The following is a 17,064-nucleotide window of genomic DNA, read 5'->3' on the forward strand; positions in this document are numbered from 1 at the left end:
TGGAGCTCAGATAAAACAAGTCGATTACCTGTCCAGCGACTCCAGCCGCGTGGAGCTAAGAGGCTCGCCAGCCAGACATTGTTGTCCAAGCAACAGCGCCCTCTACAGTTTGACTTTATCCAATCATTTATTCTGCCAAAAAAATATACAACCGTAAAATTAAGCGGTTCTTAAGTCATCGACAAAATGTTCTCAATCTTCGTTAAAGATATGGGAGTGGAAGTAATCAGTGAAATTAATAAATCAACTTTTATTGTGCTCCATACAGATAAAAATAAAACTGTGGGCCGCTTTTTATTACATGACACACACAAACTTCATGATTTAGAGCAGCCTTTAGAAAACTCTTTTAAGTCAGGGAACAATAGAGCTAGATTAATAAGCCTAAATATATAAAGTTAAACTGCCCAATGGGCAGGGTGCGAGTTTTCAATCAGTGGCTGGTACAGCCTGTTTGACTTGAAATGTGATTTGTTTACTGTAAATTCTGTTGTCTGACAGGTGGAACCCTGACCTCATGGTTTGATAAATGGTGACTTAGAGAATCAACAGGGGGCTTTGCTCGCATTAGCTTTTAATTAATGAAAAAAAAATACACACACACTGAGCAGAACTATGTTGAGTCACCAGTTGAACTTGAATTGGAACTCCCTAATTTGTACTAATTATATAAATCAGTCAGTCACTCACTTTATATATTAAACATTATTTTCATGCATCGCTTCATAAAAACTATGCAAGTTGAAATACTTTGTACTTTTTGGGGAGTAGTGAACTCAACATTTTTCATGCAGTGTTTCTTGCAAATTAAAAGAAAGAAAGAAAAGACAAAATCATCACAAAAAAGGCAACCGTTGGTACAACAAGTGGAACAGTGGAATCCAAGTTTAAACCACTCCTCGATCTCTCTCTCTACACATCTGTGCACACACACATGTTCTGATATCATCTCTCCGAGCTTTAATGCAGATGCTGCACTAACCTGGCAGGTACGAGTAGACGTTGGCAGCAATACAGGGAGAAGTGTGTAGTGTACCGCGAACATTGTCAATAGTAAGAGACGATGACGCAACACAGCAAACAGTATTTCAGATATTTCAAACAGCCAGATACAGAGCCCAGAAACACCAATCCCTGAGTCCTGCATTTCTCAAACGCCGAAAGCACAGAGGAACAATCCCTCCATCCGCTAATCCTACCGGGATTGGCATTGCTGTGAGGCCATTAGAAAGCATAACACACCAGATTTTGGCCTGCTTCTCCAATCGATATTTTGTCCCGGTACAATGGGTCATGACCTATACTAAAACGGTACGTTTAGTAAAAACGTCTGAAGGGGTTTTAGCGGAGGTGGCGACCAACAGCTGCACAGCGTCAGAGATCAGCGAACCCACAGGGGAGCCAACACGAAGGCAGGTGACTTCAGCTCTACAAATACGGCGGCAGAAAAACATCTCAAAAAGCGCATCGATAGATCATCGCAAAAAGGTAGTACAGGGTGCAGCAGGAAGGGCAATCATTTGGCAGTTACGAACACACGAGAAAAAAAAAAACACAAAACTCAACGACAAAACGCCTACTGAGCGCGACGACAGCACGACCGAAACCTGAGATTTTTTTGTGGTGTTCTAAAAAAAAAAAATCCATCCAACGGCATCCAGGGACGGCCGGAAGCCACGGCAAGGTCCAAGAGTCTCGCCCGAGCGACGTCACTTCCTCCTCCTGGGGCTCCGCTCCACCTCCGGCCTCCTCTCCACGGTCGGGGCCCGGGCCGCCACCGCCGCCGGGGGACCCGCGGGGGCCTTCGACGCGGGGGCCGCCGGGGTCTTGGCCTTCTTGGACTTGGGTTCCGCCGGGGGGGCCGCGCAGGCGCGACCACCGGGGCCCCTCGACAGCAGGCACTTGAGGACGCAGATGGTGGCCACGGTGGCCAGGAGAGCCCACTGCACGTGGGGGCCCGGCAGCGTCTCCAGGTGGCCCCTGAGGAGGGCCAGGAGCCGGGCCAGCGGGGAGTGTGACGGGCCGGACTGGGGCGACTCCTCCTTTGAACCAGAATCACTTTTATTACATTCTTATTGCACAAGTACACAAGAGTAAAATGATTAATGCATGATTACTAGAGCTGTCAATTAAACGCGTCATTAACGGCGTTAACGTAAACCAATTTTAACGGCGTTAATTTTTTTAACACGCGATTAACGCAAATTATTTAAAAAAAAAAACTTTTTTTTTTTTTTTTTCTGCATATCTTTGTATGTTCATCGTTTAATTGCATTATAGGGTTTTTTCTTGTACCGTCCTGTTTTGATCAGTATATGCCAATGTTGTTATCAATAAAAAAACATTTGCACAAGGCAAGCCGATGCACTTCTCCATGTTGATAAGAGCATTAAAATGAGAACAATTAATGGGACAAAGAATTCCACGGATATTTAGCATAGAAAAAAAAATACGATTAATCACGAGTTAACTATGGCATTAATGCGATTAATCGTGATTAAATATTTTAATCGCTTGACAGCCCTAACTGATAAATACATTGCACTTTCAATTTTACTTACTAAAAAGCCTTTTTAACTTTCAATTTAATTTTCTATTTTTACCAAAAAAAGATACATGATCTGATACCAGAGAGAAAGGATAAGGGTTACTAGAATCCAGGTTGGAGTCCCAGAGAAAGTACCAAGTTCCTTTAGGTCGGGTTGGAGTCCTGACGCGGATACCAGAGAGACTGTTGATCTGATCTTAAATACATTGCACTTTCTATTTTACTCATTTCTTTGCATATGTTTTCTTTTACTTATCTATTATTTTATTTTATTGCATGACAATGTTTATATGTGAAGCACTTTGAGTCTGCCTTGTGTATGAAAAGTGCTATATAAATAAAGTTGCCTTGCCTTGCCTTGCCTTGGTACCTCAACGCAGCAACAATAGAATATTAAGTAAGTTAACAGTTACAGTAAAGTTAGTCGGTTACTGTAAAGGTACAGGACACCAGTTATGTACCGGGTTGACACCGCCGATCAGGAAATGCTTATTGCTATCATCTTTGTGATTGGTGTCACTGGATCACATGGTACTACATTTCAGCCAATCAGCAAAAGCACAGGCATAACCTGTCCTTGAGGTTTAAGAATCAGTGTTTAAGTCAATGTATATCATTTGAAATCGTGATTGTGTGCTGATACTATGCTGTGTGCGGAACAGCACGTTTTGGTTAAATGTGGTCTTGATTCAGTCAAGAGGTATACTTTGTTTACTCGCTAATTAATAGCGTGATTCAGAAAAATAGTCAAGTCAACACATTTTGTAGTTCGTTCAGATCGTTCAGATTGTTTTCAATGAGGTGGTTGAACTGTAACTTACATCCAGTCCATGCAGACTCAGCATAGCCTGCAGATCCGGGTCACCCAAATACACTATGGGACAGAAGTCCTTCACAAAGTCTCTCCGCCACCACTGCTTGGGACCAGAACTACACACAGACACACCCACACAAACACACACAGACACACAGACACACACAGACACACACAGACACACACAGACACACTTTTAATGCTCCAGCATGTGGTAAGGTAGGTCTGTGGGAATCATATTTACATTAAATATTGTAAATTACTGACGATGAACTTAAACACGATATCTAGTCACTAAATAAAGATTTGCACCTCATGTGAGAACAGATACTAATCAATAAGGATGCTAAGCTTTTTTGAAAAATGTATCTAAATCATTTATCTTCCTCACATCATAAAAAACAAAATCAAGACAAAATCCAATTTACCTCAGTTAAGAGTTTGGTCTTAACTGATCATGTAGAATAGTCCAACAATAATCGCTAACACACAGCCGAATTACGCAACATCATGTGGGAACGGAATGTGTGTGTGCAGCCTCCCAGTGTGTCCACCACCACCGGCGGAGTGGGACTGACCCGTCGGGGTCCTGCTGGGTGAACTGGTACTGGTAGAGCGTCGCTCTGAGGTAGGCTGGACGCTCCTCGCTGAACGCATACTGGGACGGGTCAGTCTGGAGCAGCCTCTCCACTGAGGGGACGGACACACACACACACACACACACACACACACACACACACACACACACACACACACACACACACACACACACACACACACACACACACACACACACACACACACACACACACACACACACTCCGTTATACGTCTGCAGAGAGGAGTCGTGGCGGTGAAGTCCGGCAGCAGCTCGGTCACCCACCGTTCTTGTTGCCCTGCAGAAGGCCCAGCACTAGGCCGCAGAACCAGGGGCTTTCCTGAGCCTGTCCCTGAGCAGCCCTCCACATCTGCCAGTCCAGACGGGCCTCGTAGGGGGCCACCAGTGGGGGCGGCGCACTCACGTTGCCTGGCTTGTACATCCAATGAATCTCCTGAGGGTTCAAAGGTCAAATCGCTCATAATCAAGTTTTCACGCGTCTCTTTTTTAATTAATTTATTTATTTATTTATTAGGACCACGACGGGTCAGTCGCACTCCGACGGCGGTGGACACACTGGGAGACACACACACACACACACACACACACACACACACACACACACACACACACACACACACACAATTCTACTGTGTGCGTTAGCAAGTGTTAGCGAGTGAGAGACTATTCTACTGTTAATACATGATCTGGCTTGATCAACTAAGCCAAACTCTTAACTGATTTTGTATGATGTGAGAAAGATAAATGATTTAGATCAATTTGTCCAAAGATTATCATCCTTATTGATTAGCATTTGTTCTCACATATTTTTTACTATCCTTGCATAACCTAAAAACTATAAGCTAAGAGGCATGGATTCAAATGGTTCCCAGACAGAGGCATGTCCCGAGGGACAGACACCAAACAGGATCCGGATGACAGGCAACAGAAATCGAAAAACCTGAATGACTCCTCTTTGAGGACAGCCCGCATTTCCATGCAGGCTGTCAGACTGTTGCCCTGCAGTCTGATATATACACAGAGTGTATGAAGCTAGATTATTTTATACTTTTGTAAAATTTGTACAATAATAAAATTTGATGAAAAAAAAAATACATATATTTTTGCTTGACGTCGTAGTTATGCGTGTGTCGCTTAGGCCGCCGCCTAACTACTATATTTTTATAAAAGTATATAAATCATTCATAAACAATATATATATATATATAGATATATATTTTTGCTTGGCGTCGTAGTTAAGGCGGCAGGCATGTGTTGCTGCCCTGTGAGATTGTCCATCAGTACGCAGCATCATCTCCCCTGGTGTTCAGTATTTTCATTACCAAGCCGAAGCGTACGGAGCTGACTCGTACCGTCCAGGTGTGCTGGTCCCTGCTGCCCTCCAGGACCAGCTCCGGCCTCCCGCGGCCCGCGGCCAGCTGGCGGTCCAGGGCGTAGCTGCTCACCAGCTGGTAGGGCTTCACCCACTCGTGGGCCCTCTTCACCACCGGGAGCACCTTGCTGCTGGACCAGGGCTCCATGGAGGTGTACGGGACCTGGGGGAGGGGGAGGGGCATGAGGGGAGTGTGGGAGGGGCATGAGGGGAGTGTGGGAGGGGCATGAGGGGAGTGTGGGAGGGGCGTGAGGGGAGTGTGGGAGGAGGGGCATGAGGGGAGTGTGGGAGGAGGGGCATGAGGGGAGTGTGGGAGGGGCATGAGGGGAGTGTGGGAGGAGGGGCATGAGGGGAGTGTGGGAGGAGCATGAGGGGAGTGTGGGAGGGGCATGAGGGGAGTGTGGGAGGGGCATGAGGGGAGTGTGGGAGGAGGGGCATGAGGGGAGTGTGGGAGGGGCATGAGGGGAGTGTGGGAGGAGGGGCATGAGGGGAGTGTGGGAGGAGGGGCATGAGGGGAGTGTGGGAGGAGCATGAGGGGAGTGTGGGAGGGGCATGAGGGGAGTGTGGGAGGAGGGGCATGAGGGGAGCGTGGGAGGAGCATGAGGGGAGTGTGGGAGGGGCATGAGGGGAGTGTGGGAGGGGCATGAGGGCAGTGTGGGAGGAGGGGCATGAGGGGAGTGTGGGAGGAGCATGAGGGGAGTGTGGGAGGGGCATGAGGGGAGTGTGGGAGGGGCATGAGGGGAGTGTGGGAGGGGCATGAGGGGAGTGTGGGAGGAGGGGCATGAGGGGAGTGTGGGAGGAGGGGCATGAGGGGAGTGTGGGAGGAGCATGAGGGGAGTGTGGGAGGGGCATGAGGGGAGTGTGGGAGGGGCATGAGGGGAGCGTGGGAGGAGCATGAGGGGAGTGTGGGAGGGGCATGAGGGGAGTGTGGGAGGGGCATGAGGGCAGTGTGGGAGGAGGGGCATGAGGGGAGCATCCCCAAAGGAACAGAGTTGAGATGATTGAGGAAAAAAACAAAACCAAAACATTAAAAAATATACATTTAATTAATCCGAGAACATATATTTTTTGGAAGGATTTTTGTCATTTTTCCCTAAATTATCTCCCCTGGTTTCCAAAAGTATGACAAAAGAAAAAAGTATTTCCTAGAAAATCTGTTTTTAAGTTGATTCCTCCATTTTAAAATTAATTTTGCAGGTGAACCCTAACCCTACTGCAGCCGTGTTAAAACACGTAACGGTGAAAACCATGTATGAATCGACCACACACAACAACAACAACAACAACAACCGTGAGCCACTACCCGGTCGTCGATAGCAACGATCAACAACACTGGCGATACACTGTTGTCTGGGCGCGTTGTCGGGGCATGTCGGAGACGTGTCTGGGCTCACAGCCAGCAAATCAAACGGCAGACTCACCACACTGACGGCAAACATCGCTACTGTGGCTGCGGCAAAGACCGCCCATTGGACGAGGGCCCAGAGCTTCCAGAAGAATCCTCTCACACAGAGCGAGCTGGAAAACAAACGCAGGTCAGGTCACCTGGGTTCACCGTCAGGGCTCCCATTCAGAGCTGTGCACGGCCGCCAGAGCAACGCCAGCCGTCAACCACACTTTTTTCGAGAAAGGGCAAAAAGTGCCCTTCCTGCTGCACCCTGTACTACCTTCGACAATTTTCGGGAAATACAAAGTGCATAACAAGCGGAAAAGAAAGGAAAAGGGTTTACATTAACAATCTCTATACCTCTGAATAATTACAGCGATGCACTTAAGGCTGACACATTATACCAGCAGGTGTGAGTTTGATTAGCCATTACAAGCCGATTTGAAAGTCTACCAGCCAACCCAGTGGACTGTAGGAAACGTTGCTCATCTATCCGTCATACATCTAGCTGGACACGCCCACTTGTGATGTCAGAAGAGGCCGATTTTCAAATCGGCTTGTAATTGGTAAATCACACTCACACCTGGTGGTATAATATGTCACCAGTAAGGTATGTTTGAACAAAAAATAGATCAGAAATACTTAATGAGAAGAAAGCCAAACCAAACGGGAACATTTTAAGATTTGTTTAAAACGTTGACGATTGTAATGCCCTCAGCAGCACGGTCCCAGAAACGAGAAAACCGCCGAAAGCGAGAAAACCACCGAAAGCCGCCTTTCCCTGAGCCTCGTTAAAGGGGACCTATTATGCTTTTTCGACTTTTATGACCTATAAACGTTGTTATGATGATTGCTAGTCATGTTTAACCATACTAAAGTGTCAAATAATGACGGGCATGCATTTCGACGTATTCCCTGCTGACAGTCTGGGGTGGCTGTGCAGAGCGCTAAACACTCGGGACAACGTTTGCGATTCACTTGTTCACATTTCCGGGAAATCATCTACGTAGAGGCACTCCTGCCGCGCCCCCATATGCCTGGTCAAATCTGCCCGCACGCGCGCTTCAAGGAAGATAACCAATCACAACAGAGTTGGGTTGGCAGGAGGGGGGCGAGGGGGCGGAGTAGGACAAAACCGAGCGTTGACAGAGAAGGCTGAAAGCGCCCAGATAAGAGTTTCCCGAAAATCAACATCGTTTGTGGGCTGTGATTCGTGTCAGGTTGCGCTATAGGAGTCATTAATAAGAAATTAAGACCAGAAAAGTAGTATAATAGGTCCTCTTTAAGCAGCATTGGACTGAGCATCGCTCAGCGTAGACGTACAGCACCAGGGGGGGGACGTCGGGACTCACCTCAGCAGCGCCCCCACCACCTCCCAGGTGAGGGAGAGCACTGCGATCCAGACGGTCGAGCCCATGGTGGTCCGAAGCACGTCCCCAAACTGCTGCTGGGTGAAGGCTGCAGACAAGAGCGCCATGGGGGTGAGAAAGGAGACCCTCCTAGCTAGGGCTCTTCAAGTCATCCGATTTTTTTGTGTTTTTTTTTTTTTTAAGTATGATTATTTTATTATGTTTTATAGAAATGTTTTATACATATCTTATCTCATATACTTATTTTTGATTTGAACAATTTCTGGTTGAACATTTTGTTTATATTTGGACATTTCAAAGTTCTCAGTTACAAAGAGTTTTTTTTGGAGAGAAATGCTGTGCAGAAATGCTGTGCAATCTGTGCATTTTTCTTATGAAGCATGGTTAAAAAAAAATAAAAAAAACACGATTTGTGTCGCATGTGTCTTTGACTCAAAGACGCATGCGACACAAATCGTGTTTTTTTTAACAATGAGACCAAAACAAAGACCTGGAGGTCGACTGAGAGACTGATTACCTGTTTTAGAGGAGACGGTTCTGGCCTCCCAGTCCACGTCGATCTGGAAGAGGCGTGTGGCGCTGTAGATGATCAGGACGTACACCCCCAGCTCTACCAGGAGGGTCAGCACCCAGACCAGCGTCTGACCCCAGGCTGCCCACACAACACAGCACACAGCACAGTCAGGGCGGAGGAGGGAGGAGGGGTTAGGAGGTGGAAGGGAATAAGGATACAGTGGACACCTCCAAAACGGTGCACTATACGGTGAAATATTTGAGGCATCGTAATGTTTGTATAACAACCAAAAATTGTTAACGTTTTTAAACGCCATTTTGTTTTACTCAACTTTGCAAGATCTAAACAGGTATTTTGTTTTCTGTAAAAGTAGAATTACAATGCATCAATCAAGCATTAATCCCAAGGTATCTTCCCCTCACGTATTGTGAAACAGTCCAGCAGTGTAGAAATCACTCCACAAAACACACATAGCGTTAACAGGGCTAATGGTGGAGATTAGGGGCCCAGCATTGTTGAATGGTTTCTCTGTGCCCTTTGGTTTTGGTTCTGCGTGTGTTGACTTGACCAAAGGCCCTGCCACTCAGGGAGTTGGCAGAGCTCTTAAATTCACCCAACGTGCTACAAAGTCACATCCTATCCAACGGGCGTTGGGTCGGATTTGTTTACTCAGTGAGGAAATCAGTTGCAAATCTCTCACCAGAACGTAAACCCTTATTGGTCATTTGTTTAGTTTGCTTAACGTCGAACTTGCTTAATTTGTGTAAGGGTCCATCAGTTTAGTTTGTGTAATCGTTAACCTGGATAACGAAGTGCAACGGACGGTTGAGTAGCTTAGTTTTGCGTAACGGACAGCTAGCTTGATGATCAAGCAGCTAGAGGCAGCTAGGAGCAGCTAGGAACAGCTATAGGCAGCTAAGGGCAGCTAGGAGCAGCTAGGGGCCGCTAGGGGTAGCTAGGAGCAGCTAGGGGTAGCTAGGGGTAGCTAGGAGAAGCTAGGAGCAGTTAGGAACAGCTAAGGGCAGCTAGGATCAGCTAGGAGCAGCTAGGAGCAGCTATGGGTAGCTAGGTGCAGCTAGGGGCAGCTAGGGGCTGCTAGGGGCAGCTAGGAGCAGCTAGGAGAAGCTAGGGGCAGCTAGGAGCAGCTAGGAGCATCTAGGAGCAGCTAGGGGTAGCTAGGGGTAGCTAGGAGCAGCTATGAGCTAAACTTATCAGTTGGGTTACGAGCTTCGGTGTGGGAAGCGGTGGGTGTTTGAGGCCGTACTCTTGGCTGCTCTCTTCTTCTTGCTCATGGTGTGCTCTGTGTCCAGCAGAGAGAAGCCCAGCGCCACCGTCAGCAGGTTCAGCACCGTCAGGTTGCCTGTGAGCGCGGACAGGAGCTGGTGCACCAACTGGAACAGGGAGGGAGCGGACAGGGTAGGGTTAACATTGGATTGGTCCATTAAAAGAAAATAACTGGTTCCCCTTTACGAATATAGACCTGGCCTGATAAAAAATATATTAACTTTTAACTCGAGTTATCAACAAATAATCGACCCGAAATCTATTCTAGGAAACAAGTTGAAAGTCCAAACCAAACCGCCAAAATTTGGGGATACTTATTGGAGCGCTTTTTCCTAAACGGAGGTAAAATATGCTATAACACACAAGCCAGTATGACGCTTTAAAACAAGCCACTAGCAGAGAGACATCCAGACATTCATATGAATCACAGCATCACAAATATCCCTTCCCTATTGGACGAAGCCTTTCGTGGCAGACATCGCCTGCCACACAATCTACGTCAACAGTTTGGCCGTTGGAGCGGCCCAATTCTGATTCTGCTTCGCCGCCCACTTCTGCTTTCGCTTCCTTGAACGATCACTTTAAAAAGAGCGTGTTAAAGCGGGGACCTGGACGTAGAAGGCTGTGATGCGCAGGCAGCGGATCGGGGCGAAGTACAGCAGGGGCACCAAGACCTGGGACACGAGGACCCCCACGGTGCCCAGCCGCAGTACCCAGGACGGCAGCTGGGCCGCCCACCAGGCCAGGGCAGTGGGGCTGGCCTGGCTCTCCAGCATGTGGCTCACCGCTAGAGGGAGAGAGAGAAAGAGAGAGGGCAAAATTTGAGCATGAAGTAGGGTTGCCGCGACATTTTTCACACCGAGAAATACACTCGTGTCAACACCGGTATTACCGAGTATATACGGTATAAACTTTGAAACTAGGTCAACCGCCATCTTCACCCTCCACTCTCCTCTCACACTCGGTGACAGCGTCTTATAACGTTCTATATACAATAGTATAATATAATTGTATACATAATATCACGGCCAAAAGCTCTGTGCGCCTCCGGATGGCCGTAGCGCGGGGAGCTCTCGTAGGGATTGGGCTTCGCGGGGTTTGTTTACCGGCGTTGCTATGGTTACCGGTCTTGTAAGGAAGCGCATAACGAGTTGAGTTACTATGTTCACTAAAGTATCAATGTAAACTTTTCCAAATCACTTCAACCGTTATATTTTCAATGCATCACTGATGCAATGATTACAGGTGGTCATCATCACCGATGATTCTGAACTAATGCTGCGGTTTGCCACGCACTTAAGACAACATGGTCTCAAGTTGGAAGAGAGATCCTTCAAAAGATAAACAGCCCCAACAAAAAACAAGCAACCGCCATGTGATAAGCCCTTCCTTTCGAAAACCCATTGGGCAGAAAATAATTGTCTCATCTTCATCTTCATGTGGGGAAAACGCATTCTTGTTAAAACCAATATCCGACATTGACCAAATAAGGCACGTTGCCTTGGTTTCCCGCTGGTTCTAAACAAACAGCAGAGTAACCGACACGAGGTCAGCGCTATCGGGGTGGCCCGCCCACCACTGAGGTTCCACCAGGGGGCGCTGTGCCCGGCCAGCTTGGCCACGCCGGAGCCGAAGGTGAGACGGAAGAGCAGCCAGCGCGTCAGCCAGAAGGTCATGGGGTCGTGGCGCCCGGAGGACACCTGGCGTCCCAGCAGGCTGAGGGGAGCCACCAGCACGGCCAGGAAGCCCGCCTCCAGCAGGAGACCGTCCCTGGAGAGGGGGGGGGGGGGGGGGAGACAGAGGGAGGGAGGGAGAGGGAAGGAGGGAGGGACAGAGGGAGAGAGAGGGAGGGACAGAGAGAGAGGGGAGGGAGGGAGTGAGGGACAGAGAGAGGAAGGGAGGGAGGGCACACAGAGGGAGGGGGGGAAGAGGGAGAGAGACAGACAGAAGGACAGGGGGGAGGCACACACACACACACACACACACACACACACACACACACACACACACACACACACACACACACACACACACACACACACACACACACACACACACACACACACACACACACACACACACACAGGGGAGAGGTAGGGAGGGAGGCACACAGCGGGAAAGAGAGCAGAGAGAGACAGACGGACAGAAAAGAAGAGGGAAAGGCACACACACACACACACACACACAGATAGAGCAAGAGGGGGGAGGGAAAGGGGGAGACACAAAGAACCAGAGTCAGAAGGAGAGCAAGATAGACAGACAGACAGACAGACAGACAGACAGACAGACAGACAGACAGACAGACAAAAACAGACAGACAGACAGAAACAGACAGGCAGGCAGGCACACAGACAAAGAGGGAGGGAAAATTCAAGGAAAGAGAAAGCAAAAGACAGGAATTACAACAGTTCAGTCATTGAGCACGCTGATCCAATCCTCACATGTAATTTATGAGCAGGTAAGGGATTGGACTGATAGTTCTTCACATTCTTAATTATTAAACAAACAGATTTAATTAGAACCATAAATGCAGCTTATCATTCCGATAGCCTAATGGATCATTTATGTATATTACTAAATCGACAAGTACTAATACCAGTGATGAAGCAATGCTATATCTAACGCTCTCCTAAAATCTAATATCACCCACACACCTCCATATGAAGTTCCCGCTAAATCGTACATTTTGAAAAGGTGAGTCACGCTACAAATTTCTCCTGCCTGACGGTATTGTAGTTGAGCTTAACACTAACACGCACCCCAGTGGAATCCCACACGTGTTAACTCAAGGCCAGCAAAATGGAATAATAATGTAAACAAATTCACAGGTATACAAAAAAAATGAGTGTTTGCATAGTTTGCGCTATACCCAACCATGATAGGCTACAGTCACAGAAGAAGAATCTCGTTCCCAGTTAGTGTGCGTTAGTGTCTTGTTTGTTCTGCCTGAGGGAAGACAACCTTTCCAGTAACAGTAGGGAACCGCCCAAAGCATCGTGAAATCTGGAGCCGTACAAAGACCAGGTTTATTCTGCCATCCTGTGATTATCTCCACAGAACAATTCACACTTGGCTCTGGAGAAGGTCTGACAAAAGATGTTAATGCAGGGAGAGGTGTCAGACAAACGTCCCCCCCTGCCAGGGTTAACCTCCATCCACTGTTGGAACGCTCTCATTGGACGGGGTTTGTGACGGCGAACTATGCTGTCGTTTGATTGGCTGCCGTCTCTCCTATGTGTCAGGAAGATAGAGTTGAGCAGTCTGTTCCCTCAGCCAATCAGGTTCTTGTGTTCTGTACGTTTTAAATCAGCAGTTATCGGTCCAGTGTGTTTTGAATTCCACTGGAACAAATACGATCGGTTGAAACATAGCCGGGGAAGTTGCTGATAATGGGAATGTACAGCACAAAGGGAATAAGGGAATATTAAAATCTATTTGACTAAGTAAGCCACTGCCATAAATAAGGTTTGTGCAACCATGAACAAGGCTCTACTTTCTAAGTGGAGGAGGTACACTTTGTACGTGTATTCTAGGAGAGGCCTTGAAAGCCCGAGGTCATGTGACTCCGGTGTAAGAATCGTGTTGTGTTATCTCGGAGGGACTTGGTGCGTCTCAGAAATGGGATAGTGAAGCAGCAGTTGCAAGTGGATTTGACTGACAAATGACCTCAAGGCTGGCACTCTGAAGAGCCTTCAAACCTGATTGGAGACGTCGTTCACAGTTATGTGTGTGTGTGTGTGTGTGTCCACCTGCTTGCGCGCATGTGTTTGCGTGCGTGTGTGTGTGTGTACATGTATTTGTGTACACATGTGTGCGTGAGTGGGTGTGTGTGTGTGTGTTGCATTAGTTACCATGGAGAGCTCAGCAGGCCTCTGCCAACCTGTCAATCAAACACACACACACAATCAGTTGGCAGCAATCCGTCTTCTGGTTCAAGCACTTGGTTTCAAAGATTTAAGCTTGGAATTCATCAAGGATTATGGAATTTATTCACCTAGCGGCCATTTTGGTTCTGCATCTTAATCCCCCACCCCCTGCTAGCGTTCGATCCAAGATGACCGCCGGGTGAATAAGGCCCACAGAGAGAGAAAGTATCTAGACAGCTAATTATAAGGCTCCCGTCATACACTACAACTAGAGCCTCAACCTTAGTAAACACACACTTTAGGTGGAGCTAGAAAACACACACACACACACACCACACACACACACACACACACACACACACACACACACACACACACACACACACACACACACACACACACACACACACACACACACACACACACACACACACACGATTGTAGTAGTATTTCCAGCCATAACCCTCTCAAGCATTAAAGGGAAAGTGCTCAAGGACCCTACTTTACACAGACAGACAGACAGACAGGACAGACAGACAGACACACACCAGATTGCCGTAGAATTTCGAGGCATTACCCTCTCAAACATTAAAGGGAAAGTCCTCGAGCACCCTACTCTACACAGACAGACAGACAGACAGACAGACAGACAGACAGACAGACAGACAGACACACACACAGATAGACAGACAGACAGACGGACAGACGGGGAGAGGGACCGACCGACCAATAGACAGACACACCGACACACAGACCGACAGACAGACAGACAGACAGACACACACAGACCGACAGACACACAGACCGACAGCCACACAGACAGACAGACAGTGAACAGAGAGACACACCGACAGACAGACACACACACAGACAGACAGTGAACAGACAGTGAACAGACAGACAGACAGACAGACAGACAGACACACCGACAGACAGACAGACAGACAGACAGACAGACCCACCTGGCTTAGTGAGAAGTACAGGCACCAGAGGGCCAAGAAGACCAGGCTGCCTCGGAGCGGGGCCAGGGTGGCCGCCCCCAGGGCCAGCAGGGCCCCCGCCAGGCAGACCAGCTCCAGCGCCTGGGGGGGGTCGGCGCCCCAGGCCCGGGCCAGGTCCAGCAGCACCGTGCGGGGGGACGCCAGCATTAGGTCCAGCAGCGGGAGGCCGGTCAGTCCGGGGGGCTCGGCGGGACGCACAGGGGAGACCCCACCGTTGCCGTGGAGACCTGACCCCGAGGTCAGGGAGAGGGAGAGAGACAGACAGAAGGACAGGGGGGAGGCACACACAGTGGGGGAGAGAGCAAAAGAGAAGGGACACACACACACACACACACACGCACACACACACACACACACACACACACACACACACACACACACACACAGTAAGAGTGAGTTGGAGGGGGTTAAGGTGATTTGTGCAGAGGTCCTGCCCAACCATGCATGTGAGATTTGCTATGGGTGATTTTCAACGCTTACTTTGGATTAAGACGAAACATCGGCGTCACGAGTTACAAATCGGGCGTAAATCTGTAACAATGAGCGACGTACACTGAACATACTGGTCTGGGTCATTTAAGGTCAGGGCGAAGCACTAACAAGTGCGTGAAAGGAGAGGCTCACACCGCATTCATAACTTGAAGGATGACGTTACTTTATTTAGTTTAGGCTTACATTATGGAAACAAAAAAGGCGTGGCTGGATCGGAAGGGGGGCTTATAGTGCCACATTGTTGCTGGCACGCGCGTTCAAACCGCGTCCGGGCGCCACGAGACAAACTAACATATGCTGTGGAGCGCGAGGCGGGCCATTTCGATACATTTCAAAGGGGAAAAGAACCGCCATGATACAAAATGTGTATTATGCAGAGTCAGGGTAGCGATACATCGTTGAAGATACCTTTCTTTAATAAAAGCAGTTTGACAGTTTGTTTCCTTTCAATAGGAAGCGCTCTCAACACACAGCCGCGAGCGTTCACGTGTCACCCAGAGTGGACGAGATTTACAGTCTGGGTGTCTGGAGGGTCACGGTTAGGCTGCTTGGTTATACAGCTGTCATGTGTAGACGCATATACACTTTAATGACTCAAGTTAAGAATATAACTCAAGAAAATGACGTTTAAAGTGTACTACGAGTGGGGAGTCGTACCTGGAAGCTGGACGTAAAGGGAAGAGAAAGCCAACATGTAAACAATGGCCATACTCCAGAGAAACATATTCCGTGGAACCCTTATTTCCCCCATTTTGAATGGAGTCGCGGTTCTGCTCCGAGCGGGGTCTTCTTCTTTTGCTGCTCGTTGTGAACGCGTCCTCGCCGCCCGCCTTCAGAGGTTTCTGCTGCCCGCGAGGAAGAGATGATGTGTGGATGGAGGCGGAGTTTGGCTCGCGACTTGTTCCGCACGCCGCGTTTTGCGCGTCCAACGAGTTCAAGGGTTTGAGTGCAGGAGCCGTTGAAGACCATCCCGCACTTTTTTTTTTTATTGTAGTATAAATGGAAAGGTTCCTTTATAAAAAATAAAAATAGAAAAGTATATCCTTCTCTACATCCAGTGTTAACTGAAGCATGACACGGCAGAAGTAAAGGCCTGTATATAATAAATATTTAATCTTTTATAGAAAATATTTACCACCATACATGGTGGCGAATATTTCCCTACACTGAAAGCAGGACTTGAGAAATTCCGCTTGGACCAAAAAGGGTTAGCAATGGCAAAAATGAACAGTTGTTTTTTTTCACATTGTCAATATAGTAGGCCTGCAGTGATTTTTTAAAAGTTATTTTTAGATATGGATCACCATTGCTTGCTATTCACATGGGGCTAATCTGAACTCATTCACAGTGTGAGAAATCGGTAAATAGCGTAATGGGAAGTTTAGAGAACTCAATCGGTTTGAGTTCTGGACATTTGTTACATTCAAGTTGTTCATCAACTCGACTGCCGCAGATTTTCCTATAGAATTTTCCAACTGACTCACTAAATGACTCACCTTCCAACTGCCAAACGAGCAGAGATGATATGTGTCAAAGTGGGCTTTTAATGTACAAAGCGTCCAATTTACATCACAACCATCCAGTTAATCTGACTCCAAATACAGCCCCTCTCACGACTCGAGTCACTATTATACTCCACAGGTCTGATATTTTCGACTTTGCAGCAACGTTAAATTGATGCATCATCTTGCACCACCATCAGGGGGCAGGACAGGTTATTGCTTTGTGGTTCAACCAGACAGAAATGGTTCTGAGTTCCATCTCAAAGGTCTAACAGTCAGCACCGTTGAGCAAGAC

The 17,064-nt window shown here is 47.9% G+C and overlaps 1 protein-coding gene across 3 annotated transcripts; it reads right to left on the reverse strand.

The window, feature by feature from the left end:
• Nucleotides 1–230: 230 nt before the first annotated feature.
• lmf2b (lipase maturation factor 2b) lies at nucleotides 231–16,913 on the reverse strand. 3 transcript variants are annotated; one of them, XM_030354166.1, is made up of 14 exons: nucleotides 16,764–16,913; nucleotides 14,737–15,002; nucleotides 13,760–13,788; nucleotides 11,485–11,678; nucleotides 10,517–10,695; nucleotides 9,889–10,015; nucleotides 8,628–8,762; nucleotides 8,093–8,198; nucleotides 6,775–6,871; nucleotides 5,334–5,516; nucleotides 4,246–4,414; nucleotides 3,941–4,052; nucleotides 3,370–3,478; nucleotides 231–2,042 (listed from the first exon to the last, which is right to left on the reverse strand). In XM_030354166.1, the coding sequence occupies exons 2-14, from the start codon at nucleotides 14,920–14,922 to the stop codon at nucleotides 1,710–1,712; spliced, it is 1,959 nt and encodes a 652-aa protein (XP_030210026.1). In that variant the 5' UTR covers nucleotides 14,923–15,002; nucleotides 16,764–16,913; the 3' UTR covers nucleotides 231–1,709. The 3 variants fall into 3 exon arrangements, with proteins under 3 accessions (XP_030210026.1, XP_030210024.1, XP_030210023.1); XM_030354164.1 differs by lacking the exon at nucleotides 16,764–16,913 and adding an exon at nucleotides 15,925–16,170 and having other exon boundaries at nucleotides 231–2,039; XM_030354163.1 differs by lacking the exon at nucleotides 16,764–16,913 and adding an exon at nucleotides 15,925–16,170.
• Between the last annotated feature and the right edge of the window lie 151 nt (nucleotides 16,914–17,064).

Source organism: Gadus morhua, chromosome 4 (genome assembly GCF_902167405.1).
Source record: "Gadus morhua chromosome 4, gadMor3.0, whole genome shotgun sequence".
In the NCBI taxonomy this organism is placed as follows: Eukaryota; Metazoa; Chordata; class Actinopteri; order Gadiformes; family Gadidae; genus Gadus; species Gadus morhua.

What these genes read in the sequence shown, in the direction of transcription:
- lmf2b (XM_030354163.1), bottom strand. Translation starts at nt 16,018, where the DNA reads ATGGGGGAAATAAGGGTTCCACGGAATATGTTTCTCTGGAGTATGGCC. An exon ending in AACCGTCTCCTCTAAAACAG is followed by an intron (nt 8,199 to 8,627) that starts GTAATCAGTCTC and finishes TCTTGTCTGCAG; the next exon opens with CCTTCACCCAGCAGCAGTTT. An exon ending in GTGGTGGGGGCGCTGCTGAG is followed by an intron (nt 6,872 to 8,092) that starts GTGAGTCCCGAC and finishes TTTGTTTTCCAG; the next exon opens with CTCGCTCTGTGTGAGAGGAT.